Source organism: Acomys minous (genome assembly GCF_964271855.1).
Source record: "Acomys minous genome assembly, chromosome: 2".
In the NCBI taxonomy this organism is placed as follows: Eukaryota; Metazoa; Chordata; class Mammalia; order Rodentia; family Muridae; genus Acomys; species Acomys minous.
Genome location: NC_140484.1, coordinates 130,313,470 through 130,339,937, shown reverse-complemented (window position 1 = coordinate 130,339,937; position 26,468 = coordinate 130,313,470). Strand labels below are relative to the sequence as shown.

Below are 26,468 nucleotides of genomic sequence, written 5' to 3'. Positions count from 1 at the left end.
TACAAGCTCCTGGGTGCAGAGGATCGGTGTCAGAGTATGGGGGTGAAGGAGCTGGACACAGACGCCAGAAGCAAGTTGAGGCAAAGCCTGGTTTGGCTATGTTGCATTGGTGTGCCAGGCACTGGGTGGGATGGCGCCATTCCAGGCAGAGATGCTGGCGAGCCACAGGTGCTGTGGGCGTGACTGACACGCAGAACCGCTCTGGCTGGGGGTGGAGTCTTCCTAGGGAAGCAGCTGACAGGAATATCAGTGGGAAAACCAGAACCAAAGCAAATGGCTACCCTTCTAGGTCATCAGTGTCCCTGAGAACGACTTCTTCTTTGACTTTGTTCGACACCTCACAGACTGGATAAAGAAAGCACGGCCCATCAAGGATGGTAAGGGGCTGGGCTCTCGGATGCTAGCGGCATGGGGACAGGGATGTGTTGGCTCGGGGCCAGGCTGTAAAGCACTGTCATTAGGCAAATAAGGGGCCTCTCTGGGGCTGGTGCCAGGCTGGCAGGGTCAGGGGACCTTCTCTTCTGAGACCCCGCGTGACCAACTGCAATGTGCCCCAGGAATCGTGCCCTCGCTCACCTACCAGGTGTTCTTCATGAAGAAGCTGTGGACCACCACGGTGCCGGGTAAGGACCCCATGGCCGACTCCATCTTCCACTATTACCAGGTGAGCTGCCCCGCGCCCTCTGCTCCCTCTGCTTCATGGGCCATCAGCCCTGTGGTTTCACTGTGGAGCTGGAGAGGGCTGCCTTTGACAGACAAGGCTTGTAGCTGCTACTTCAGAAGCCCTTCTGTGGTACGAACTCAGACCCTGTCTCGTCTTCCGGTCCTGAAGGCTGTTCCCTTTCTTCTGAGGTCCTTCCTAGCTCAGGCTGCTCCATGCCCTGAGCCCTCCGGATGAACGTGCCTGCTGGTGTGGCTGAGGCCATCCAAGCCCTCCTTGGTTCTGTAGGCATCGTCAGACAGGAAACCCGCAGGGACGCCCACTGGCAGATCCTGTCATGTCTGCCTTTGACTCCTTCTGTCCTTCCATTCAGCCCCTTGAAATCAGCGTGTTTCTCTTCTGGAGGGACACACAGACAGAGAGCCCAAGCTGTACAGGTCAGGTCACACGGCTGGCTGGTGGAACTGTGGTCCTGGTACTCGTGACTGCAGCTTGGTGCTCTGCGCTTGGCTGCAGCCTGCTTAGCCATGAATGAGAAACAAAGCAGGATGCCTGGCAGGTGGAGAAGGGGGCAGTGGCTGTTGTGGTGCAAAGTATGATGGCCTGGGAGCAAGAACTGTCCCTGCTCAAGCCTGGGAGACTTCCCACCATGCCCCTCCCCACCCGACCAAGTCCTCCAACACACCATCTGAGAGTCCACTTTTACCTCTCCCAAGGCCTAACTCGCTAGCTCTACGGTTTCACTAACTGACTAAGCTGGGATGCTCTGCCACGCCCTCTCCTGCAGCTGTGATTGGCTCCCTTGGCTGGACTCCCTTTGCTCCTCTGCATGGGGTAGCTATATCTATCCTGCCTCCTAGAGCTGCTCAGGGGCTTCCTGCTGCTCTCAGGTCTAATTCCAGGTCTTGGTGCTGCCCCCTCTTTCCGATGCTGCTGCTGTAGTCGTCAGCCCTGGGTCAGGCCACTCCAGCTATGGCTTTCCAGATTCTCAAATGCCACCCAGCCTTTGCAGTGCTGTTCTGGATGGGATGCTCTCATTCGCCTCTTCTCACTAGCAGCACTCCTTGCTGCTCCTTACTGAGCAGTTAGAAGTTTCATCTTAGAGGATGTCTTCCCTGACCCCCAAGTCTAGATCTTGTTACACACACACACAAACACACACATACACACACACACCACACACACACACCACACACACTACACATACACACACCACACACATGCACACCACACACACACTACACATACACACCACACACACACACACTATACATACACATACCACACACACAGTACACATACACACCACACACTACACACACACATACCACACACACAGTACACATACACACCACACACTCTACATGCATACACACACCACACACTCTACATATATGCACACACACCACACACATACTACACATACACACCACACACTACACACACACACACTATACATACACACCACACACTCTATATACATACATACACACCACACTACACACACACACCACACAAACTCTACACACACACACACACATACACACAGCACTGTGAGTGATTTCTTCACAGTTGGTTACTGATGATGTCTGACTTTTCACTTGAGACTGTGTGTTCCACAAGGGTGTGTGTTGTTGTTTATGGGGCCCGGGTCATAGTCAGTGCTCAGCGACTATTGGCTGGACCGATGGGTGCGTGATAGGTGGACTGGTGACTGGCTGCAGGGATGGAAGGATGAACGTCCGATGAATTATGGGCAGATGGGTGGCTACGTGTGGGTGGATGGATGGATAAATGGCTGGCAAGAAGCTTCGTGGGCAGACAGACTGTAAGTAGTGAGTGGATGTGGGTTAAGTGGAAGGGTGGGTGGACAGGGATTGACTCAGGTCTCCAATTAGCAGTGCGCCCTGGCCTGCCTCAGTTTCTCTATCCTTTTAGTGGTGGATAAGATGGCCCTAAGACTCCAGGAGCCTGTGGACAGTGTTACTGTCCAGAGGCCTCATCTCTGCTATGGTCAACCCCCCTGCCCCCTGCAGAGGCCCTGGCTCTGGGTCTGTAAGTTCAAGTGAGGCGACTGGCAGCTACTGAAACCCTTAAAAAGAGAAACAGGAAGTGGTTAGGGTTGACAGGCCCAGCAGAGGAGGGATGTAGACCCGGTTCCAGGTTTCTCCGTCTTTGAAATGAGTCAGCTCACCTCACTGGCTATAGGAAAGGCTCCAACATGGCTCTGCCCTCAAACTACCAAGTGCTGGGACTGACTGCAGCACCTCATGTCCTGTGAGGAAGCAAGGCCAGCTGAGGCAGGGGAATCACTGGGCCCAGATGTAGGGGAGGATGACAGGAGCCCCTCTTCTGGCTTGCCCATGCCTGGCCCCTGCTCTGTCTCTGACAGGAGCTGCCCAAATACCTCCGAGGCTACCACAAGTGCACGCGGGAGGAGGTGCTGCAGCTGGGCGCGCTCATATACAGGGTCAAGTTTGAGGAGGACAAGTCCTACTTCCCCAGCATCCCCAAGTTGCTGAGGGAGCTGGTGCCCCAGGACCTCATCCGGCAGGTCTCCCCTGACGACTGGAAGAGGGTAAGCCGCGGAGGAGGAGTGCGAATGGGGTCTCCCAGAATGGCACCTTGGGTGTCCCAGGAGTTGAGGCAGCAAGTACTGGCCAGCAGCTAAGGGGACTGCCCCTCCTGTGTGATAAGGGAACCCTGTGTTCCACCTCTGTCCACTTTGCTCTCTAGTCCCCGTGCAAAGCGTTTAGTGGCCCTGTGGTAATAATTTGTCCCATCCTGGTTGTCAAGGTGACCTCAATTTACTTGGTACCCCCTGGTTTGTCTGCATGGGTTGGGGGTGGATCACAAATCAACTGACTGGGATAAGTGGGGACCATGGTAGTTGGCAACACTGTCTGTCCTGTGCCTGGCTCTGACAAGGTAGACAGGCAGAGACTGAGCTGAGAGTGGTCCACCCTCCTTCACTTCCCCCACAGTCCATCGTCGCCTACTTCAACAAGCACGCAGGGAAGTCCAAGGAGGAGGCCAAGCTGGCCTTCCTCAAGCTCATCTTCAAGTGGCCCACCTTCGGCTCAGCCTTCTTTGAGGTGAAGGTATGTCTTCCGGAGAGCGTCAGAGGGCAGGAAGCGGGCAAAGGGTTTTGGGGGTGAGATGGCCCAGAAACTGGAATGAAGGTGACAGCAATCGCTTTGAACGTCTGCTGGCACAGAAACTTTGACCCACCAGGAAGAACCAGAACCTGGCCCGCCAAGGGAGGCTGTCCTATACACACGCTGGAGTATTGGAGGGTGGCTTGTACTGTAATAGTGGGACCTCGGCTGGTGAGGTAGCAGAGCCAGACGGCTGTGCCCAGGGTGAGGAGGTAATCTAGGGCGCCTTCCTGGAACAGGTGATGCTGGGCTTCCCAGGAAGTCCTCTGCCAAGGGTTCTGTGTAGACAAAGGGCCACAGGCCTGAGAGCTCAGGTCTGGGCAGAAAATGAAAAAGGTTAAGTATGGCTGAGTGTGGTGAGAGGCAGGGAGATGAGCGGGTGAGAGGCAGGGTCTCCTTGAGGGACAGTGAGACTGGAGGTTTGGGAGTGGGGGACAAGAACACCATATGGCTACTCTGGCCATTGGGAAACTTACAGATTGAGGGGAAGGACAGAGCCTCTGCTGGGGACCCACGAGGCTGTGGGCAGAGGGGAAAACCAGGAGGCCATGGGCTCCACACAGACAGCATGCCAAGCTGCTTTTGGCCTAGCAAGGCTGCCTTCCTGCCTGCCTCCAAACTCCTGTCTCGCTTTGGACTCCCGTCTGATGGTGTCTCTGTTTTCTTTGCTAGCAAACGACAGAACCAAACTTCCCTGAGATTCTCTTAATTGCCATCAACAAGTACGGGGTCAGCCTCATTGATCCCAGAACCAAGGTGAGAAGGGCAGGAGTGAGCAGCTTGGGGTGGGGACCAACCAAGGCCCCAGACATAAGCCCTTTCATCTGCTGGCCCCACTTGAGAGCCTCTGGGTGCCCATCTTGAAAGGCTGCCTGTGCTTGCTACACTGACTTACTCATTTGTTCCACCCAAACTGCAACCTTCAACTTTCCCACCAAAGCTGAGCTCCACGACGTCTTTAGTGTTCAGCTTTTCAACGTCACTGGATGCTACAGACTGCCACCTCTTAAATGTTCTCTGGCCATCCGGTCAGGATGGTAACCTCATAGCAAGGGTAGCTGTGCTAATGCTGCAGGAAAGGCCAGTCCCACTGTGTCCCCCAGAAGTTGCACCCCTGAATAGCTGGTGAAAAAAATCACTAATGGCTGTCGTCTTCACCTTGTTGCATGGCCACATGGGCACTTTGGCTTCAGTGTTCTTTTTGGGCTTCAGCTCTACACAGTCCAAGTAAGCTGTGTCCTTTCAAGGCTCTTCCCTGTCCCATGTTTCTCTTTAAACTCACCCAGGCTATCTCATTCAGATCAACAGTGGACAGTATTCTTAGGCACCTAAGTTTCTATACTTGTCCCTAAGTACCCAACAGCCTCCAGGGCTTCCTTGGGTGTCCAAGGCAAGGCATGGAGGGTATGGGACCTGCTCCCTGGAAGCTCCACACAGAGCGGCCTCTCCTTGTTCCTTTCCTCATGTGAGGGTCCAGGCCTTCTTTGAGGGACTGTCTGCGGGCTGGAGTTGGGGTTACTGGAGCCGAGGGTGATGCTATGCATCTATGTCCACTTGTTCTCCCAGGACATCCTGACTACTCACCCTTTCACCAAGATCTCCAACTGGAGCAGCGGCAACACCTACTTCCACATCACCATCGGGAACCTGGTCCGTGGGAGCAAGCTGCTCTGTGAGACATCACTGGTGAGAGCGCCTCCTAGTGCCTGGCACGGGTCCCTACCTTTCCTGGTTGGGTCTGTTGGTCAACTGGGGAGGAAGAGTGGATCCAGAGACAGGACTTGCTTTGTTTTTGTCCTGTTGATCACTGCAGAGTGCTCTGGGAGCCATCTCTCTATGTGAGGGGCTGGTGTGTTCCCCTGTGGGCTCTGCTTAACTTTCTCACCTCTGGTTTCAGGGGTACAAAATGGATGATCTTCTGACTTCCTATATCAGCCAGATGCTCACAGCCATGAGCAAACAGAGGAACTCCAGGAGCAGCAGGTGAATGGTAGAGGATGCTGGCTCAGGCTCTGGCCATCTGACCAGCTCTGCTGGGCCTCTGACCTCTCTGCCATAAGGTCAGAACCTTCCTGTACCTACCTATGGCATCTGGGTTACTGTCAGCCTACGACATTGTGGCCTTCCTGTTGGAAGAGCCTGTGTTCCGTGGACACCTCTCCTGATTCAGACCAGCTCCACCAAGCAACGTGTTTTGACTTTCTGTATACTGATGGGACAGAGGAATCAAGGACAACTTAGCTCTCTTTGTACTTGGGACAACCAAACCATGTGTGCATCGAACTGATACTCTGACACTCAAGGGACTGGGCTCAGGGTCCTCAGCGCTGGCCCCTGCCGTAAGCGCTACCACTGAGGACTCCCTGGAGGACTCCCTCGGTATCATCTATTCCAGGAAGCCCCCCTAGACTACCTCCTGAGTCTGGACAAAGCCTGATTCTACCAGGATCACTTCTGTATGTGACAGTTACATGTTGGGTCCCTGCTAAAATCTCCCTGACCACCCAAGGGCATAAAGCATATGTCTTATCCTCTGGTCTCATTGTAGTCTTTGCTGGCAGAGACAATGTGGGGTCAGGATACAGACCTGTATGGGAGTGACCTGTGGAGAGATTTCTTCTACCTGTCTGACCAAGCTGCTCTACATTTGGGGTTTGGCATGCTCAAGCCAAGTTGTTCTTGAGTGTTAAAAGACCACTTGAGACGGGAGTAGGGGGTAGGGGTGGGGGATGGGGGTGGGGAATGTCGGCCACTGGTCAGAGAGGGGAAGGTCGTGTGTGTGTGTGTGTGTGTGTGTGTGTGTGTGTGTGTGTGTGTGTGTGTGTGTAGTCTAGCGGAAGGATCACTACCTGGCTCTTAACTAGGACCAGTGAGGGCAGAATGGTCCTCACACTGTGCCAGAAGTTTCGCCTTGGCTTATCAAGACATACCCAAGAATAATAATACTTCCTCGGGTGATGGTGCGTTGTGACCAGATTGAGACAGTGAAGTCTGGGCGTGGCTGGGTAGATCTGGGGCAGGGGCTTCGGGTGGGGCAGGGGCGGGGTGAGTAGCTGCCAATGTGCCGGTGAGAATCCCTTTGAGCTGATAATGTCTAGGACTTCCACCAGGATCTCCCTGAGATGTCACATTAAGCACCCAGGCCCACTACATCTCTATGCCTAACCACCCAGGGGCGCTGTTCCTGACTGCTGCACCTCTCTCTGTAGGAGAGGGCAGCTGGTGTATACAAGCAGAGACCCCAAACCAAGCAGCCTCCTTTTATGGAGTGGATGCTGCGGCTGTTGAGAAGGAGGGAGATGCTCTGCCCTATAACATTCACAGGGCCTCACAGTCAACCAGGACAAATCTGGCCTGGAGAGAAGCTGACATCATAATTTGCTCTATCTCATCCTGCGGAGGGGAAGGGAGAGGTCCAGGGGGAGTGTGAAAGGATGAAAGAAACATCATGGACCTCAACTCACTATTGCTAACACTGGACTTCCAGAAGGATTTCAGATGATTGGTCTGACCTCTGTTCCTGATAAGGCCAAAGGCTATTTGTTGAGTGAACATGGATGGGGCCATGAATCGTGAGCCTCAGGCATCAGGGAGCACCCACTCAGGCATTAGGGAGCACCCACTGCACACAGACCAGAAACCGAGGGTGGGTGGCAGCTTTGCCCCTGGATCACGTCCATGCTACCTCTCCTTCCCTGACCTAGGACAATGTCACCACTGCAGCGTCCCACAGGCTCCATCAGCCTGGGTGACCACAGAGCAGGCAAACAACACCCTGGCTTCCTGAGAGGTTGCCTTTATTACACGCTGAGTGACCAGCCAGCCCTTCAGCAGGAAGTACAGCAGAAGTATCAGACGCGACAGCCCCGCAAACCCACAGAGCGACCAGCTCCAGGCCCATGACTGTTGGCCCTGGCCTGTCTCCCAGGTGCATTCCTTACAGAGGCCAGGCCAGAGTGCTGCTCCTGAAAGCCTCCGTGGCCCCTGTGTGAGCCTCCCTGACCACACCTTACCATCACTATACTTAGGCTCAGAGAGGAAGAGAAGAGGGCAAGGTGAGGTTAAATTTTCTCTAGAGGGAAAAGGAAGACATGATAAAGGAGGAATATACCAGGTGGACAGATTCCAGGTGGGCGGAGGATTTGGCTACCGGGGGTCACAGTGTTGTTCAGTGTGCAGTGTGCCTAGTGATCTCCTTGACAGGAACTTGGAGCTTTGATGTTCCCTGTGGGGACACTGGTTATTTGATATTCCTCTTGGAAGACACAGTCCCTTTTGGGGGAGCATTAGTGATTTCACATGCATTTTAGGACACTTTGGTGGTTCAAGGTTCCTTTTGGAAGCCCAGCTAGAGAAACGTCCTCTTTTGGGGGTGGGGTCTGGTGGCGTGACCCTAACATCTCCCTTGGGGAGGTACTGATGGTTTGATATTCTTCTTGGCAAGTCCTAGTGGCAAAATGCTCTCACTGGAAGGGAGCTGGTGGGTTGAGGACCTCCTCTCTGAGGATGCTGTGAAATAGAGTTTGAGTATCTCAGCTTTGGTTGGTTGGTTTGCTTTTTGATTCAGGATAGCTGGAAGGTGGCCAGGTTTTCCTATAACTTTCCTGTTGTATGCTTTGTTTCCTGGACTCCTGTGGGGGAGAGAAAAGATAAACACAGAGTTCTCAACTGTCATTCTCCAGATTTTTGTTTGCTGTATGGTGGTGGGTGAACTCAGAGTCATTGCTTGCATGTTAGAGCTGGGTCCAATCCCTGCACAGTTTTGTGCGAACTTTAAGATAGCCCCCTGCCCCCACCCCATTCATCCAGACACAGAAAGGTGATTGTGTGACCCAAAGAAGTGCTCAGGAGGCCGGGAGTGACATTGGCTTCAAGTGATCATCTGGGTTGTCACACTTCTAGACTCCCAGCTCTCAGGAGGCTAAGACAGGAGGATTACAAGCTTGAGGCCAGCACAGGCTACAGAGTGAGGTCCTGCTTCAACCTAACCCTCAAAATCAAACACTTTTCCCCACCAGAACGGGAATTTCTTGGAGGAACTTTGGCTTGCTTGCTATCCTGTTCCCAATACCACAGGCCTAGTCTATCCAAGTACTTTGTTGATGGGAAAACTGGTGGTTGGGAGCTGGGGAACTTGGATCTACCTTCATGTAGAAAATCAACTTTAAAAGTGGGTAAAGTATAACGAAAAAAACTTCTTCAAGTTATTTAAGAGTTAACCATACAGTGAGGAATTGTGGGACCCAACTAAAGAAGAGTGCAATAACTCCAGGAGGGAAACTTATCCTAACTATATGCTTCCTGCAAGACACTCATTTTAGATATAAATAGAGGTAAATGCTTCTAAAAGATAGTTTATACCGACACTAGAGAAAAGTCAGGGTTTATATTAATATCATACCAAATAGATTTCAGAATAATACTATTATCCAAAATAATGAAGTTTGTTTTATTATTGACTTACTTTGTATTCATAGTATACTCTACCAAATTACAGAATGCATTATTTTCATATACATATGGGGAAAATCTATCAAGATAGGCTATATTCTGGGCATCAAATAGTTACAATAAATATAAAGGAACTAATAATCATTCTAAGTATACTCTCTGGAAAAAGAAATTTAAATTAGAAAACAATGGCAAATATTTCTGGAGAAGTTGGAGCTGTGGGCATCACTTAGGAATAAAATGTGTGCTTAGCATGTAAAAGAGAAAATGTGAGCTCCATCCCAATTTCTTTTTTTTTTTAAATTTAGCTTTTGTATGACTGTCTGAATGTACATATGCTTTGAGTGTGCATGCTTGGTGCCAGCAGACGCCAGAAAGCACTGGCTCCCTGGAACTGGCGCTATCGATGGTCATGAGCCATATAAGTGCCCTAGCTGCTGAGCCATCTCTCCAGTGTACGCCTTCCTTCATCTCCTTTTCTCAAACAGTTACAGTGCATGTTTGTTTATATGATGCTGTCTCATAAACCCGCAAAGTGTTTTCCATTTGAAAACTATTTCAAGACCTGAAGTTCAGAAAGCCTTTCTTCTACCTGATCAGTTATGCTGAAGCGCTTTACCACGTTTTAAATTCCACTTTTTGAGTTCTTTAGATCCAATATTCCTTACTGGTTCTTTCTTATGATATATCCCCCTGTTGGTTTTTTCATTCGTGTTATAAACTGTCTTCATGTATTTTCTTATCTCACTAAGTATCTATGTTTCTTTAAGCTTACTTTTCTGATTCTTTTTAGGTAATCTGTTTACTTTCTCCCCCCATGCCCACCCCGCCTGTTGTTAGAACCTTACTCTGTTCCTCTTGAGGAATTGCAGGGCTTGTTTTTTGTTTTGTTTTTCAAATCATCCTTCTTATATTCCTGTAAGAATAATATGATGTGCCCAGAGCTGCCTCTGTCAACATTAGATAGTGGCTTTTCTTTTTTGAGACAGAGTTTCATTATATAGCACTGGCTGACACAGGATTTGCTGTATAGACAAGTCTATTCCCAAACTTGTTGCAGTCAACCTGCTCCTGCCCCCTCGGTACCGGGGCTACAGCCTCATGCTATCACACCCCGGCCTATAACTGTGGGGGCTGTAGGAAATGGGGTTCGTTGATTGCCCACTGTGGGTACTTTGGCATGGTGCCTGTGTTGCTTCCTTGGCTGTAGTCTACATTAGCAAGGACACGGCACATCTCAGCGTGGGATAAAGATGTTGTAGGATTGCAGTACTAGCTTGGATGCAGCTCTCTTAGGCAAGAGATTGGTATCCAAGGCTGCATACGCTGACCTTAAGGCTCTTGCGTGCTAACCTGCTCAGGCAACAGCGGGCTAAGTTGAGAACAGCCTGTTTAGAAGCCCTTCAAAAACTGCAAGGGGACAGAGTGTTGCACATGCCACTCAGGAAGGCCAGTTTGGTTGGGGTGTGGGACCTCTGGAAGACGGAGCCTTTCAAGGCCTGGGTCATCCGGTTGCTTTCAGGGCAGTAGGAGGTGCCATGTGGCTGTTTGCTGGGGGCATCTATGAGCTGCCCAAATGCTTCCTGTGGCTGCAGGGTTGAGTCTGCAGAGCTGTGGCACCGCTGCTTGGATGTTTCATGGATTTGGAAGAGCAAGGCCTCAAGGAGTGTGCAGCAAGGACTCGAGTGGGTCGGAAGCAGGATGTGGTGGGCACGAGACCCGTAAAGGCTGCAGAGTTCTGCAGAACTACATAGTTCAGGTGTCCAAAGCGTGAGTAAGAACGTGTATGGGCCACCTGATCACATTAGCCAAGCCTGACGGCCTCAGTTCAACCCTCAGGACACACATGATGGCCGAAGAGAAGCAGCCCCCATGGGTTGTCTTCTGGCTGCCACACACATGCTGCAGGGCATGCACGCTCATACCTTATATACACATAGCACGTAAGTTAAGATGTAAGGCATCTTTAAAACGCTTTTCCTTTAAGAAAAGGAAAGTAGAGAAGATGTTGAAATGAATGAAAATGAAATCACAATGGTCACTGTCTCTGCAGGGCTACAAGAGAGAGTTTAGAAACAGCAGCGTCTTACCTTTCTTAGCTTTAGGGTCTAAACCACCAGCACGGGGTGGCACCTCTGTTCCAAGGGCAGTACTTTGTGGTATGTCATCCAAATGAAGTAAACCTGTGTATCGTGGGGGTGGAACAGCAGGACAAAAATGTATGAGGCCACTACATTCAGCTTGCTTTGGAAGAGCACCAAACCTTCCCACGAGGGTGGAATGTTCATGTTTAATCTTTCCCCCAAATAACTCCCCTACAGCCGCATTGGGTGCGAGGTTCCCACGCGGGAACTGTAGAACGCTGCTCACACTCAAAACTATAGCAACAACACGCTGTGACCGTGGCGACGGTGGAAGCGGTATTTAAGACTCTACTGTAGGAGGAGTCTTAAATCAGCAGCTTCAGCCACCACCTTAAGTTAGAAAAAGAAGAGCCGATCAAACCTTAAGCAGGAGGAAGGAAATAATAATCAGAGGAAAACCAAAACCCAAAGTTGAGTATTTGTAAAGACAAACAAAACTGATTAAACTCTAGCTAGGCTGATAAGAAAAAACAAAAAAAGCATAACATGACAATCTTAGGAATAAGTCGGGGGAAATTAGGATAGGACAGATATCAAAAGAGAAGAAGAACTGAGCACAGCAGCAAATCACTATAATCCCAGAACTCAGGAGCCTGAGGCAGGAGCATTGTGAGTTTGAACCTCTCTTGGGCTACATAGAGAGGCCCTGTGCCAAAACTCAAACTAAATTAAACAATAGAAGAACCCAGAACATGTAAATATAAAAAGGGGACTAAAACAGTCTATGTTTATAAAGCGGAGTTTTTGGAGTAGATTTTAAAATTTTTCCTTGAAAATTCAACTGAGGAAATGAGACTTTATTACGAAGAATATGCCAGGTACAGACGGCGTCACGGAAGAGCAGAGAACATGCTAAGTAGCTGGTTCTGCTAAGATATTAAAACAATTACAAAACAACATTGCTCATGAAAACCGACACAAAAACCTAGAGAAAATCTTAACAAATAGAAGTCCGTATGCATCAGGTGCAGTGTGCTCCAAGGACACCAAGTCATGTCAACACTGGGAATTAACGCATTAAAAGAAACCCACACAGCCGATCAGTAGCTGTAGAGGAAGTGCTGTAAAGTCCAAAGCACATCCTAAACGCCTTTTCAACACACTATTCACAAAAAGGCACTTTGTTTCAACCCGATCAAGGGTATTTATGGGAAAACTCCGGGTAATATCATGTCAAATGCTTTTCTATTGGCATAGACATTCACTCTCACCACTCACAAATTACCTGTAATTCTAACCAATGTGATAAGGCAAGAAAAAGAAATCAAAGGCATCCAGATAGGAAGAAGTGAAATTTTACAGAAGGCGTGATGACCACCCATGTAGGGAACTAGAACCTAAAATAAACTCACTAGAAAGAATAAGTGAACTTGATAAGATTTCATAATGTGAGACCAACATGTGGAAATCAAGTGCATTCTAGATACTCAATAATCAACTGGAAATTTAAAATTTAAAATATCATCTTTAGTAACATAAAATGTAATATTAAGAGATAAATCTGATAGTTGTGAAAGAAGTACAAATCACAAAGCCTTGCTAAAAAGGAATTTCAGAAAGACTAGGCAAGTGAAGAGACACCTGTCCAGACTTCAGTACTGTTATGTCCTACAACTAGATAAACTACATTAACTAGATATACCAGACTAGCGCATTAAAAACATTGTGCCTGTATTGAATACACGGATTTCTTTCCCTTTGGCCATAAACTGCCCAACACAACCACTGCTTATCCTGTCCATGTTCTCCCTACACTGTGTCTGGTATGACAAGTAATGCCGAGATGATTTAAGGAATTTGAGAGGATGTGAGGGGTTATTTGCAAATACTAACACATTCTTCTCCATGAGACAGGAGCTCTCGTGGAATTTGGTTTTTTGTTTGTTGTTTGTTTTTGTTTTTAAACATTTATTTATTTATTTATTATGTATACAGTGCTCTGCCTGCATGTACATCTGCAGGCCAGAAGAGGGCATCACATCACATTATAGATGGTTGTGAGCCACCATGCGGTTGCTGGGAATTGAACTCAGGACCTCTGGAAGAGCAGGCAGTGCTCTTAAACCTCTGAGCCATCTCTCCAGGCCCAATTTTGGTATTTTTTTTCAATTCCTACAGATAACACTGTAGGTATAATCTCTTGTGTACTGTATGGATTCTTCACCTGTTGAGAGCCAGCTGATTGGCCTGTAGCTGAGGCAGGAAATAGGGGGAGGAGCTCTGAGAGGAGGGAGGGTGAGGGCTTGGAGAGAGTGAAGCCTGAAGGAGATTCACCCAGGGACACTGAGGAGGGCAGCAGCATGAAACCTGAGCACAGGTAACCAGCCAGGCGGCAGGACTTAGACTACAATAAATGGGATTTTAGTACGAGCAGGTCAGGGACCATGCTTCACTATATTGGCCTAGGCTTTTATAAATATATTTAAGTCTCAGAGTTGTTATTGATGAGACCAAGGGTGTGGGTGAAAAATACAGGTTACAGAAAACCCCCTTCTACATAACATGGTATAACTGTACTAGAGTCATATAATGTGAAAATAAATGTAATTAAAATATCAGGGTTCTCTAAGTTTATGTACAAATTTTGACATAGTTATAGATAAAACACCAGAATGTCTTCAAAATTATATTTATTCTTGTGTGTGCATGCACAATAATAATAATGGGAGTTGGACAGACCAACGAGAAGGCAAAGTGTATAAAGCTGCTCGCCGCCAAGCCTGACAACTTAAGTTCGATCCCCAAGACTCACATGATGGGAAGAAAGAACTGATCCCTGAAAGCTTCTGACCTTTTCCAGATGTGCCTAAATCTGGCAGTAATATTCATGATAGACAAACATTCATGGCAAATTTATGGCCCCAAACTGGAAACAACTCAAACTTTTGTTGATGTGTGACCAGATAACTAACGTTTGATTTCTGGTACTATAACAAAATACCCACTACTGACTGGTACTGCATTTAAAAAAAAAGAGTACCTCCCAACGATTCAACCACCTGCTACTAGATTCTTCTTTCTTAAGGTTCCCTGTCTCCTAACCCTGCCATAATGACAGTCAAAATGGTAACTTCCAGGGAACAAACCACATCCCAACAACAGCACAGTACAAGGAAGAAGGACCTATTGACACAGACAGCATGGAAAATCTGAAGTGATTCCGCTGGATGAGGGAGCCAGGTGAAATTGTTCTGGATTATTGGTTCTAGTTACGTATGTACGTTTCTGGAACATGCAGGCTGTACGGTGGGAGCCGGTGAGTGCCTGGGGAGGACGTGCGATGGGAAGGCAAGAGGAAGATATTACAGAGACACAAGGAGCTGCTCCTCATTTTGGGGAGACAGGGTCTCAGTGTGGCTCAGGCTGGTGCTGAGCGCATCGTGTAGCTGAAGATGACCTTAGCCACTGTCCCTCGGGCCTCTTCTTCCCATGATCGGGACTGCAGATAATATGGCCGCCTCACCTGGTTTGTTTCTTGAGAAAGGGTCTTGCTATGTAGGCCTGCCTTGCCCCAAACTTGCAGCACCGTCCCTGCCTTAGCTCTCTAATGCTCGAATTGCAGGTGTCAGATACAAGAAGGCATGGTTGGTGATACACTGATTTTCCTGGTTGTGATAGAGGTTTTACAAGTACACACCTAGCTCAAAACTCATTACTATGTCTCATAGGTCTACAGTCTACTAGATGCCAATTATTCCTCAGGAAAGTGTTTGGGTTTTGTTTTGTTGTTATTTTTAAACCTTTATTGGAATTTGTTTAAAACCTTTCTTGAAGCTGGATATGGTAGCACGTCCCTATAATCTGAGCGCTCAGCAGGACAGTTGTGAGTTTGACACCAGCTTGGGCTGTGTAGCAAGTTCAAGGCCAGCCTGTAGAACATATTAAGCCCATTTCAAAAATCCCTTTTAGCTTCATCTATATGCAAGGCATTTTTTTTAGGTGCCGAAAACACACAAGGAAACAGCAGTAAAAATCTGCTCTATTGTGGAGCTTACATCTCCATAGGATGAGGAGAAGACTAGCAACAGTGGGCTGGCAAGATGGCCTGCAGGTGACGCTCGTCACCAAGCCTGCTGCATTCCCTTAGATACTTGGATGCCATAGATCTTAGTTGGGTTTTTATTGCTGTGATAAACACCATGACCAAGGCAACTGATAAAAGAAAGCATTTAATTGAGCTCACAGTTTTCCTGGTGTTAGAGTCATCACGGTGGAGAACAGGCCCAGTGGCAGGGATAGCTGAGAGCGCACACCTCACACTGTGAGGAGGAGGCAGAGAGGCACGCTGGGAAGGGCTCAAGTTTTCTGAAACCTCAGTTCTACCCTCAGTGACACACCTCCCATACATACAGCAAGGCCACACCACCTAATCCTTCCCAAACAGTTCACCAACTGGGGGCCACGTACTCTAGCTTCTGAGCGAACGAATCTCTATCTCTACGGAGCCTTCCCACCCGAACCACCACACCAGGTAAAGGTGGAGGGAGGGGCGTGACTGCACAGAGCTGTCATCTGGTTTCTACTTACGTGTCACAGTGTGTGCATGTTCCCTCTGCCCTCATTGCGCTCTCTCTCTCTCTCTCTCTCTCTCTCTCTCTCTCTCTCTCTCACACACACACACACACACTCATGCATGTGCACGCACTAATAGAAATTATAATTTTAAAAGACAAGTAACAAAATGTGGGGATGAGATAAATACTGATGCAAAATGATTGATCGGGAACAGAGTTTTAAGGATGTGGTTAATTTTAAATTAGACCAACAGAAAAGACCTGTCTCAGGTGTTGCCTGAGCTAAGATACCATCTTTTTTTTTTAATGTTTTAAAAAATAGATTTATTTATTTATTATGTATACAGCATTCTGCCTGCAGGCCAGAAGAGAGCACCAGATTTCACTATAGATGGTTGTGAGCCACCACGTGGTTGCTGGGAATTGAACTCAGGACCCTTGGAAGAGCAGTCAGCGCTCTTAACCTCTGAGCCGTCTCTCCAGCCCCTGAAGACAACATCTTAAAGGAGCAGAGGGAATGAGCCCCTTCAGACACCCAGGTGAAGGCACACTGGGAAGAAGCAGTGTAGATGCTGGAAGGAAAGTGAGGTGCGTGTGGCTGGACCAGGGTGAGGAACATAAGATCACGTGCAAAGCAGAGGGGCTGGAAGTTGTGAATAAAGAGAGGAGTGATGGCAGCTGCATTTGAACTGGATCAGGTCACTGTAGCTGCTGTGATGAATAAAACTGATGTGAGGAGGGATGGGGGTGGGGGGGGTGGGGCTGCAGATATGTGGAACTTTATTATGGGGGCGCTGGGGAGCAAACTCAGGTCCTTATGCACTTCACCAACTGAGCCATCTCCTCAGCCCTACAGGTCGTTTTCAATTATATTATTAGGCTTTTTAAAAGGTGGGCAGAAATATCAACTTATTTAGGAGCTGGAATTTCTTTCATAGTATCATCTAATGTTGAATAGTAAAGCATATTCTTTTGGCTTTGGCTTTGGTTTTTGTTCTTCGAGACTGGGTTTCTCTGTGTAGCCTTGACTGTCCTGGACTCACTTTGTAGACCAGGCTGGCCTTGAACTCACAGAGATCTGCCTGTCTCTGCTTCCCCGAATGCTGGGATTAAAAAGGCGTGCGCCACCATGCCCAGTGTAAAGTGCATTTTTTACAAACTGACCAAATAAAGAACATGTGACTTATGACTGTGACCAGGTCCAAGTCCAGTCTGAAGGCAATAGCAGCGCTAAGAGCCTAGGGGCTGGAGAGATGGCTCATTGGTTAAGGGCACCGGCTGCTCTTGCAGAGGACCTGGGTTTGAGTCCCAGCAACCACACCATGGCTCACAGCCATCTTACTGCCAGTTTTAGGATATCTGCTGCCTTCTGCTGGTTTCTGTGGGCAGCCGGCATGTAAGTGGTACACAGGCACACACGAAAGAAAAACACCCAATCTTATAAATTTGGAAGAAAAAGAAGAGGATGAGGAGGAGAAGAAACATCAACAACACATAAGGGTGTAGTGAGTGGAGTGAGAACTCAGCAGGTAAGAGAAGCTTATGAGTGTTGCGGGGCCTGGGCTCTGGTCCCAGCACCCACATGGTGGCTCACAGTTTCAGGGGACCCAATGCTCTCTTCTGGCTTCCTATGGGCACTGCATTCTTGTGATGAACATACATAAATGGAGGAAAAGCAGTTATCAGCTGTGGACAAGCCAAAGCAGATTCAAATCCCACACTTCGGATTAAAGAAAAACCTGTTTACATCACATAACTGCGTTTTTAAAGAAGCCAAAACTTCCACTACATGTTTTATTTTTCTTCTTTCCACTGTAGTCATTATCTTAATTTCCTGTTGCTGTGGTAAAAACATTCTGAGAAAGGGTTGCTTTGTTGTTGTTGTCTTGTTTTTGTTTGTTTGTTTGTTTGTTTGTTTGCCTGACATTTCCAGCTTGCAGTCCATCATCTTGGGGAAGTCAAGGCAGTAAGAACTTGAAGTAGCGAGTCACATTATATCACAGTCAAGAACAAATAATGACTTAACACATGTTGAGTCTTAACACAGTATTTTCTCCACTCTTATACTGTCAGGAGCCCCTTTGCCCAGGGAATGGTGCCACCCACAGTAGACAGGTCTTCCCACCTCAACTGATGTAACCGACGCAATTCCATAAGCCAAGCTCAATCCCTCACTGAGACCTTACTCAAGTGACTGTAGAAGTGTCCAGCTGATGACTAAAACCAACTGTCACAGCCGTTCTAAGGCACACGAGGTGATGTCTCAGTGTGGTTGTCATTTGCATTTCACTAGTGATAGGATGCTGGCCACCCTTGCTCACATAGGCCAGTCAGCATTATGTCTTCTTTTGAGAAATGTCTGATTGGGTCCTTTGTCCATTTTAATCAGCTCTTTCTTGCTACTGGGTTAAGTTCCTTACAAGCTGTGGCTATTAGCCTCTTAACCAGCAGTGCAACAAGCGCTGGTTTTCCCAGTGCACAGGTCGTCGCTGCCCTTGAGACTGTTTCCTTTGCTGGGCTAAGCTTACGCTTGACACCGAACCACTTATCTATCCATGGCTTTGTTGTTCATGTTCTCAGCATCAGAGTTAAACAGTCACTGCCCAGACAGCACCCAAAAAGACATTTCATTCACCTGCTCCCCAAGTTGTTTCGTGGTCTCACAAATGGGCTGTTTGCTTTCAGCCCATTCAGTTTACTGTGTGAGTTAGAAAGTTTTAGATATGAGCTCTGATAAAATTTACAACTATGTGAATTACTTAATGCCCCAGCACTATACCTAAAAGAGTTAAAACAATAAACTTTGCTATATACATTTTATTACATCATTTATTTATGTGAGACAGGAACTCAGTGAGTACTCCAGAATGTCTTCCCATTCATCATCCTCCTGTCTCTGATTCTGGAGTGCTGGCTTTCAGTTGTGCATCACCTGTCTGGTCACTTATCACAATGTTGTAAAGCAGTAAGTAAATGTAAGGGTTGAGAAATGGTTCAGTTGGTAAAGTCCGTGCTTTGGCAGGCCCGTAGCCCTGGCATGCTGGACTGACGATGGCTCAGTGGCTGAGATCACACACTTCTTCTGCAGAAGACTGCAGTGCAGTTCCAAACATGCACATCCGGCAGCTGACAACTGCCTCTTTTTTTTTTTTTTAACAAAAAAAGATTTATTTGTTTATTTATTTTACACATATATGAGAGCGCTATCTGCATGCACACCTGCACGCCAGAAAAGGGCATCAGATCTCAAGCTCCAAGGGATCTGACGCCTCTGGCTGCCGCCTGTACTCATATGCACACACCCCTTACACACACACACACAATTGAAAAACAATATAAATGTTTTGTTTTTTAAAGGAAGGAAGGAGTAAAGGCCAGGTGTGATGGGTGGTGGCTCATGCTCCTCCAGAGCTGGGGAGGGCTTCCTGGGCTTCCTGGGCTTGCCGGGCTAGCCTAGCCTAATTGGTGAGCTCCTGGCCATTGGAGACAGCTTCCAAGAAATGACACAAATGTTCTCTCCTGATCTCTACTAGCATGTGCGTGCAAGTGTGCATGTGCACACACAAGCACACACAATAAAAATAAATATTTAAGATTATTATAGCAAGAAATGGCAGTACAGCCCTATAATCTCCAATGCCCAGGAAGCTGAGGCAGGAGGATTGCAAGTGAGATTAATCTGGGCAATTTAGCAAAACCTTGTCTTAAAATTAAAACAAACAAACAAACAAACAAACCAAAACCTACCTTTGACAGGTTCTTATTTCACCCACCCTCCTTGTGCACTGGAAATGGCGAGTACTCAATCACTATGTTACAGCCCTAGGCCCCAGATTTCTTCTCATTCCAGAACAATCTTCTTTCCTGGATCCCAAGAATTAACAGTCTGAGTGAGTTTATTTAGTTCATCCTAATTCTGCCATTAACCGTGAAGAATTAAATATCTGTACTTATATTTATATTTATTTTGATTCTTGTTATAGATTGACTCTTCTCTGAGAGAAATGACAACATCTATTTTTGGTGACAGACTCTAGAGCTTATACGTAGGTCTGCTTACGCTATACCTTTTAGGTTTTGCTTTGATTGCTTAATCAATGTACTTCCTGGATCCTGGCTTGCCTTCCTCCATTTTCTCCCAATGTTGACAAGGACCCATTTTCTGTATTTCTTCAAGCCTGAGAGCCACTGCTGATGCCCACCAGGGAATCGTGAGCCTCCGGCATCAGGGAGCACCCACTCAGGCATTAGGGAGCACCCACTGCACACAGACCAGAAACCGAGGGTGGGTGGCAGCTTTGCCCCTGGATCACGTCCATGCTACCTCTCCTTCCCTGACCTAGGACAATGTCACCACTGCAGCGTCCCACAGGCTCCATCAGCCTGGGTGACCACAGAGCAGGCGAACAACACCCTGGCTTCCTGAGAGGTTGCCTTTATTACACGCTGAGTGACCAGCCAGCCCTTCAGCAGGAAGTATAGCAGAAGTATCAGACGCGACAGCCCCGCAAACCCACAGAGCGACCAGCTCCAGGCCCATGACTGTTGGCCCTGGCCTGTCTCCCAGGTGCATTCCTTACAGAGGCCGGGCCAGAGTGCTGCTCCTGAAAGCCTCCATGGCCCTGTGTGGGCCTCCCTGACCACACCCTACCATCACCACACTTAGGCTCAGAGAGGAAGAGAAGAAAAGGGGGCAAGGCTATTTCTTCCTTACGGCACCGTATAGGAGGCAGTAGAAGCGGAAGTGCTGGAATCTAGTGTCCCATAGTTTTCTTCAGAAGAGTCCAACGTGGGAGTCTTTTGGTGGGTTTCAACATGGGAATCTACGAAGGATCCTGCCGATTTACCCTCCTTCAAGGTGGGCAGTGTGCTCTGTGAGGAAGGCTCCATGGTGGGTGTTTGGATGGGTTGAAAGCTTCAAGTTACTGGTATAACCGTGTTCCTGAATGGCACTGCTTTCTTCTCGGAGGCTTCTGAGCTTTCATAGTGAACTTCTGAAGGCCATGGACTTCTCGCTATTTGGGCAGGAGGCTTTTCAGGGAAGTGTGACACTCCTTGATTTTTAGAATTTTCTTTGGGGAGGTTTGTGCTCTCAATATCTGTAGGACAGAAAAGGCACAAATACGGATTCCTCAAATACTTCCATCCCTGCCAGTCACGCACGACATCCAAGCCATCTTTCAGTGCTATCTCTTCAGCCTTTGCGGTTCTTTCCTTTAAGTGTTTAACTCCCTCTAGACCGTTCAACACTTATTAGGACCCTACAGCTTAGCACAGAGGCGAGCTTAAGGATCTTCTATGCGTCTCTAGCTTACCTCAGAAGGTCTCAGAAGGAAAGGACCAACCTTTGGTCAGAGACCATGCCTCATAACCTTTATATAATTCAGTTTAAATATTTTTTAAAGTACATTCTCAATTAGAATCACAAATTTGTTTGTTTGAGACAAAAATCTCACTTTGCAGCCCAGATATGCCTGGAACTCATAATGCAGCCCAGGCTGGCCTTGAACTTGTGGCGATCCTCATACCTCATCTCTCAACTACGGGATTACAGGTGTGAAACACTGTAAAGGAAGCCTTTTAAGCACAGAGCTTTGACTTGCCATTACCTGAATAGTGCTTCATAGTGTGTACCGCAAAACAAGTGCCAGTAAATACTTTTCTTTTTCTTTTTTTTTTTTTAACTGACAGGAAAACATAGGCAGTAAGGACTTATAATAATGGAGCAAGGAAATTGAGACCAAGCCTACCAAAGAGAAACAGTGAGTCTAGATGGTCTGTAAAAACATGAGAACACATCAGAATTATCAAGGAGTTTACACTGTGGTGAGGAGTAACGGTACCAACAGCCTGAAACTGTCCTCACCACTCTGTCTCTCCTAACTTACAAAGGACTCCACTGTTCCTTACACCATCTTTGGAGAGACTTTATCTCTCCAAAATTCTCTTCTCAAAAACTCATCACTCACATTTTAACCCGTCCTGCCTTCAGTCCATCCACACTTATCTCTCTGTCTCAAGGGTACCTAGATCCTCTTTCACTCTGTCAAAAAGCTCTCAAAGATGTCCTGTCCCATCCCTCTCACACACAGGAGAGTCCTTTAGCTACTTCTGCCAATAATTTTTATACAGATGGCAACTCCTTCCTGTCAGACTGATCCCTCCATTATCAGTAAAGAAAATAGTCATGTTGACATGACAGCCCGTCAAGCTGCTGCCCACTTTTATGACTCACCCCACTCCCCTGCAGGCTACCCCACTACATAACCCAGTACCTCACCTCACCTCACCTACCTCACCTCACCTCACCTCACCTCACCACACCTCACCTCACCTCACCTCATCTACCTCACCTACCTCACCTCACCTCACCTACCTCACCTCACCTCACCTACCTCACCTCACCTCACCTACCTCACCTCACCTCACCTACCTCACCTCACCTCACCTCACCTCACCTACCTCACCTCACCTCACCTACCTCACCTCACCTCACCTACCTCACCTCCCCACACCTCACCTTACCACACCTCACCTCACCTCACCTACCTCACCTCACCTCACTTTACCTCACCTCACCACACCTCACCTCACCTCACCTCACCTCACCTACCTCACCTCACCTCAGCTCCCTAACCTCACCTCACCTCACCTCACCTACCTCACCTCCCCACACCTCACCTTACCACACCTCACCTCACCTCACCTCACCTCACCACACCTCACCTGACCTCACCTCACCTCACCTCACCTACCTCACCTCACCTCACCTCACCTACCTCACCTCACCTCACCTACCTCACCTCACCTCACCTCACCTCACCTACCTCACCTACCCACACCTCACCTCACCTCACCTACCTCACCTCACCTCAGCTCCCTAACCTCACCTCACCTCACCTCACCTACCTCACCTCACCTCACCTCACCTCACCTACCTCACCTCACCTCACCTCACCTCACCTCACCACACCTCACCTCACCTCACCTCACCTCACCTACCTCACCTCACCTCACCTCACCTCACCTACCTCACCTCACCTCACCTACCTCACCTCCCCACACCTCACCTTACCACACCTCACCTCACCTCACCTCACCTCACCTCACCTACCTCACCTCACCTCACCTCACCTCACCTCACTTTACCTCACCTCACCACACCTCACCTCACCTACCTCACCTCACCTCACCTCACCTCACCTACCTCACCTCACCTCACCTCACCTCACTTTACCTCACCTCACAACACCTCACCTCACCTACCTCACCTCACCTCACCTCACCTACCTCACCTCCCACACCTCACCTTACCACACCTCACCTCACCTCACCTCACCTCACCACACCTCACCTCACCTCACCTCACCACACCTCACCACACCTCACCTCATCTCAACTCACCTATCTCACCTCCCCACACCTCACCTCACCTCACCTCACCTACCTCACCTCACCTCACCTACCTCACCTACCTCACCTCACCTCACCTCACCTCCCCACACCTCACCTCACCTCACCTCACCTCACCTCACCTACCTCACCTCACCTCACCTCACCTCACCTCACCTCACCTACCTCACCACACCTCACCTCATCTCAACTCACCTACCTCACCTCCCCACACCTCACCTCACCTCACCACACCTCACCTCACCTCACCACACCTCACCTCACCTCACCTCACCTCACCACACCTCACCTCACCTCACCTCACCTCACCTACCTCACCTCACCTCACCTCACCTACCTCACCTCACCTCACCTCACCTACCTCACCTCCCCACACCTCACCTTACCACACCTCACCTCACCTCACCTCACCTCACCACACCTCACCTCACCTCACCTCACCTCACCTACCTCACCTCACCTACCTCACCTCACCTCACCTCACCTCACCTACCTCACCTCACCTCACCTACCTCACCTCACCTCACCTCACCTCACCTACCTCACCTCCCCACACCTCACCTTACCACACCTCACCTCACCTCACCTCACCTCACCTCACCTCACCTACCTCACCTCACCTCACCTCACTTTACCTCACCTCACCACACCTCACCTCACCTACCTCACCTCACCTCACCTCACCTCACCTACCTCACCTCACCTCACCGCACCTCACCTCACTTTACCTCACCTCACCACACCTCACCTCACCTACCTCACCTCACCTCACCTACCTCACCTCACCTCACCTCACCTACCTCACCTCCCCACACCTCACCTTACCACACCTAACCTCACCTCACCTCACCTCACCACACCTCACCTCACCTCACCTCACCACACCTCACCACACCTCACCTCATCTCAACTCACCTACCTCACCTCCCCACACCTCACCTCACCTCACCTCACCTACCTCACCTCACCTTACCTTACTTCACCTCACCACACCTCACCTCACCTCACCTCACCTACCTCACCTCACCTCACCTACCTCACCTACCTCACCTCACCTCACTTCACCTCACCACACCTCACCTCACCTCACCTCACCTACCTCACCTCACCTCACCTCACCTACCTCACCTACCTCACCTCACCTCACCTCACCTCCCCACACCTCACCTCACCACACCTCACCTCACCTCACCTCACCTCACCTACCTCACCTCACTTACCTCACCACACCTCACCTCATCTCAACTCACCTACCTCACCTCCCCACACCTCACCTCACCTCACCACACCTCACCTCACCTCACCTCACCTCACCTCACCTCACCTCACCACACCTCACCTCACCTCACCTCACCTCACCACACCTCACCTCACCTCACCTCACCACACCTCACCTCACCTCACCACACCTCACCTCACCTCACCTCACCTCACCTCACCTACCTCACCTCACCTCACCTACCTCACCTCACCTCACCTCACCTCACCACACCTCACCTCACCTCACCTCACCTCACCTACCTCACCTCACCTACCTCACCTCACATCACCTCACCTCACCTCACCTACCTCACCTCACCTCACCTACCTCACCTCACCTCACCTCACCACACCTACCTCACCTCACCTCACCTCACCTACCTCACCTCACCTCACCTCACCTCACCTCACCACACCTCACCTCACCTCACCTCACCTCACCTCACCTCACCACACCTCACCACACCTCACCTCACCTCACCTCACCTCACCACACCTCACCTCACCACACCTCACCTCACCTCACCACACCTCACCACACCTCACCTCACCACACCTCACCACACCTCACCTCACCTCACCTCACCTACCTCACCTCACCTCACCTGACCTCACCTCACCTCACCTCACCACACCTCACCTCACCTCACCTCACCTCACCTCACCTACCTCACCTCACCTCACCTCACCTCACCTCACCTCACCACACCTCACCTCACCTCACCTCACCTCACCTCACCTCACCACACCTCACCTCACCACACCTCACCTCACCTCACCTCACCACACCTCACCTCACCACACCTCACCACACCTCACCTCACCTCACCTGACCTCACCTCACCTCACCTCACCACACCTCACCACACCTCACCTCACCTCACCTCACCTCACCACACCTCACCTCACCACACCTCACCTCACCTCACCTCACCACACCTCACACACCTCACCTCACCACACCTCACCACACCTCACCTCACCTCACCTCACCTACCTCACCTCACCTCACCTGACCTCACCTCACCTCACCTCACCACACCTCACCTCACCTCACCTCACCTCACCTCACCTACCTCACCTCACCTCACCTCACCTCACCTCACCTCACCTCACCTCACCTCACCACACCTCACCTCACCACACCTCACCACACCTCAACTCACCTCACCTCACCTCACCTGACCTCACCTGACCTCACCTCACCTCACCACACCTCACCTCACCTCACCTCACCTCACCACACCTCACCACACCTCACCTCACCTCACCTCACCTCACCACACCTCACCTCACCACACCTCACGTCACCTCACCTCACCACACCTCACCACACCTCACCTCACCACACCTCACCTCACCTCACCTCACCTACCTCACCTCACCTCACTCACCTCACCTCACCACACCTCACCTCACCACACCTCACCTCACCTCACCTCACCACACCTCACCACACCTCACCTCACCACACCTCACCACACCTCACCTCACCTGACCTCACCTCACTCACCTCACCACACCTCACCACACCTCACCTCACCTCACCTCACCTCACCACACCTCACCTCACCACCTCACCTCACCTCACCTCACCACACCTCACCACACCTCACCTCACCACACCTACCACACCTCACCTCACCTCACCTCACCTACCTCACCTCACCTCACCTGACCTCACCTCACCTCACCTCACCACACCTCACCTCACCTCACCTCACCTCACCTACCTCACCTCACCTCACCTCACCTCACCTCACCACACCTCACCTCACCTCACCACACCTCACCACACCTCACCTCACCTCACCTCACCTCACCTGACCTCACCTCACCACACCTCACCTCACCTCACCACACCTCA

At 49.6% G+C, this 26,468-nt stretch overlaps 2 protein-coding genes across 9 annotated transcripts in view; one reads left to right on the top strand and one right to left on the bottom strand.

Moving 5' to 3' along the window:
* The window catches only part of MYO7A (myosin VIIA), a 70,131-nt gene extending 63,780 nt beyond the window's left edge, over positions 1 to 6,351 (top strand). For all 3 annotated transcript variants that reach the window (XM_084768180.1, XM_084768179.1, XM_084768178.1), the window contains 7 exons: positions 290 to 377; positions 558 to 664; positions 3,054 to 3,239; positions 3,646 to 3,762; positions 4,492 to 4,575; positions 5,386 to 5,505; positions 5,717 to 6,351. In XM_084768180.1, the coding sequence (XP_084624306.1) occupies positions 290 to 377; positions 558 to 664; positions 3,054 to 3,239; positions 3,646 to 3,762; positions 4,492 to 4,575; positions 5,386 to 5,505; positions 5,717 to 5,806 (792 nt within the window). In that variant the 3' untranslated portion in view covers positions 5,807 to 6,351. The remainder of the gene's footprint in view (positions 1 to 289; positions 378 to 557; positions 665 to 3,053; positions 3,240 to 3,645; positions 3,763 to 4,491; positions 4,576 to 5,385; positions 5,506 to 5,716) is intronic.
* Positions 6,352 to 7,361: 1,010 nt separating this feature from the next.
* The window catches only part of GDPD4 (glycerophosphodiester phosphodiesterase domain containing 4), a 91,192-nt gene continuing 72,085 nt past the window's right edge, over positions 7,362 to 26,468 (bottom strand). For 3 of the 6 annotated variants that reach the window (XR_014776592.1, XR_014776594.1, XR_014776596.1), the window contains 4 exons: positions 19,996 to 21,027; positions 19,676 to 19,792; positions 11,361 to 11,453; positions 8,436 to 8,450 (listed from right to left, as the gene is read on the bottom strand). Coding sequence is in view for 1 of the 6 variants with exons in the window: in XM_084768206.1 (XP_084624332.1) it covers positions 8,413 to 8,450; positions 11,361 to 11,453 (131 nt within the window). In the remaining 5 variants the exon portion in view is untranslated. Of the gene's footprint in view, positions 8,451 to 11,360; positions 11,454 to 19,675; positions 19,815 to 19,995; positions 21,028 to 26,468 lie in introns of those variants that run through there. The other 3 variants (XR_014776593.1, XR_014776595.1, XM_084768206.1) reach the window with 3 other exon arrangements.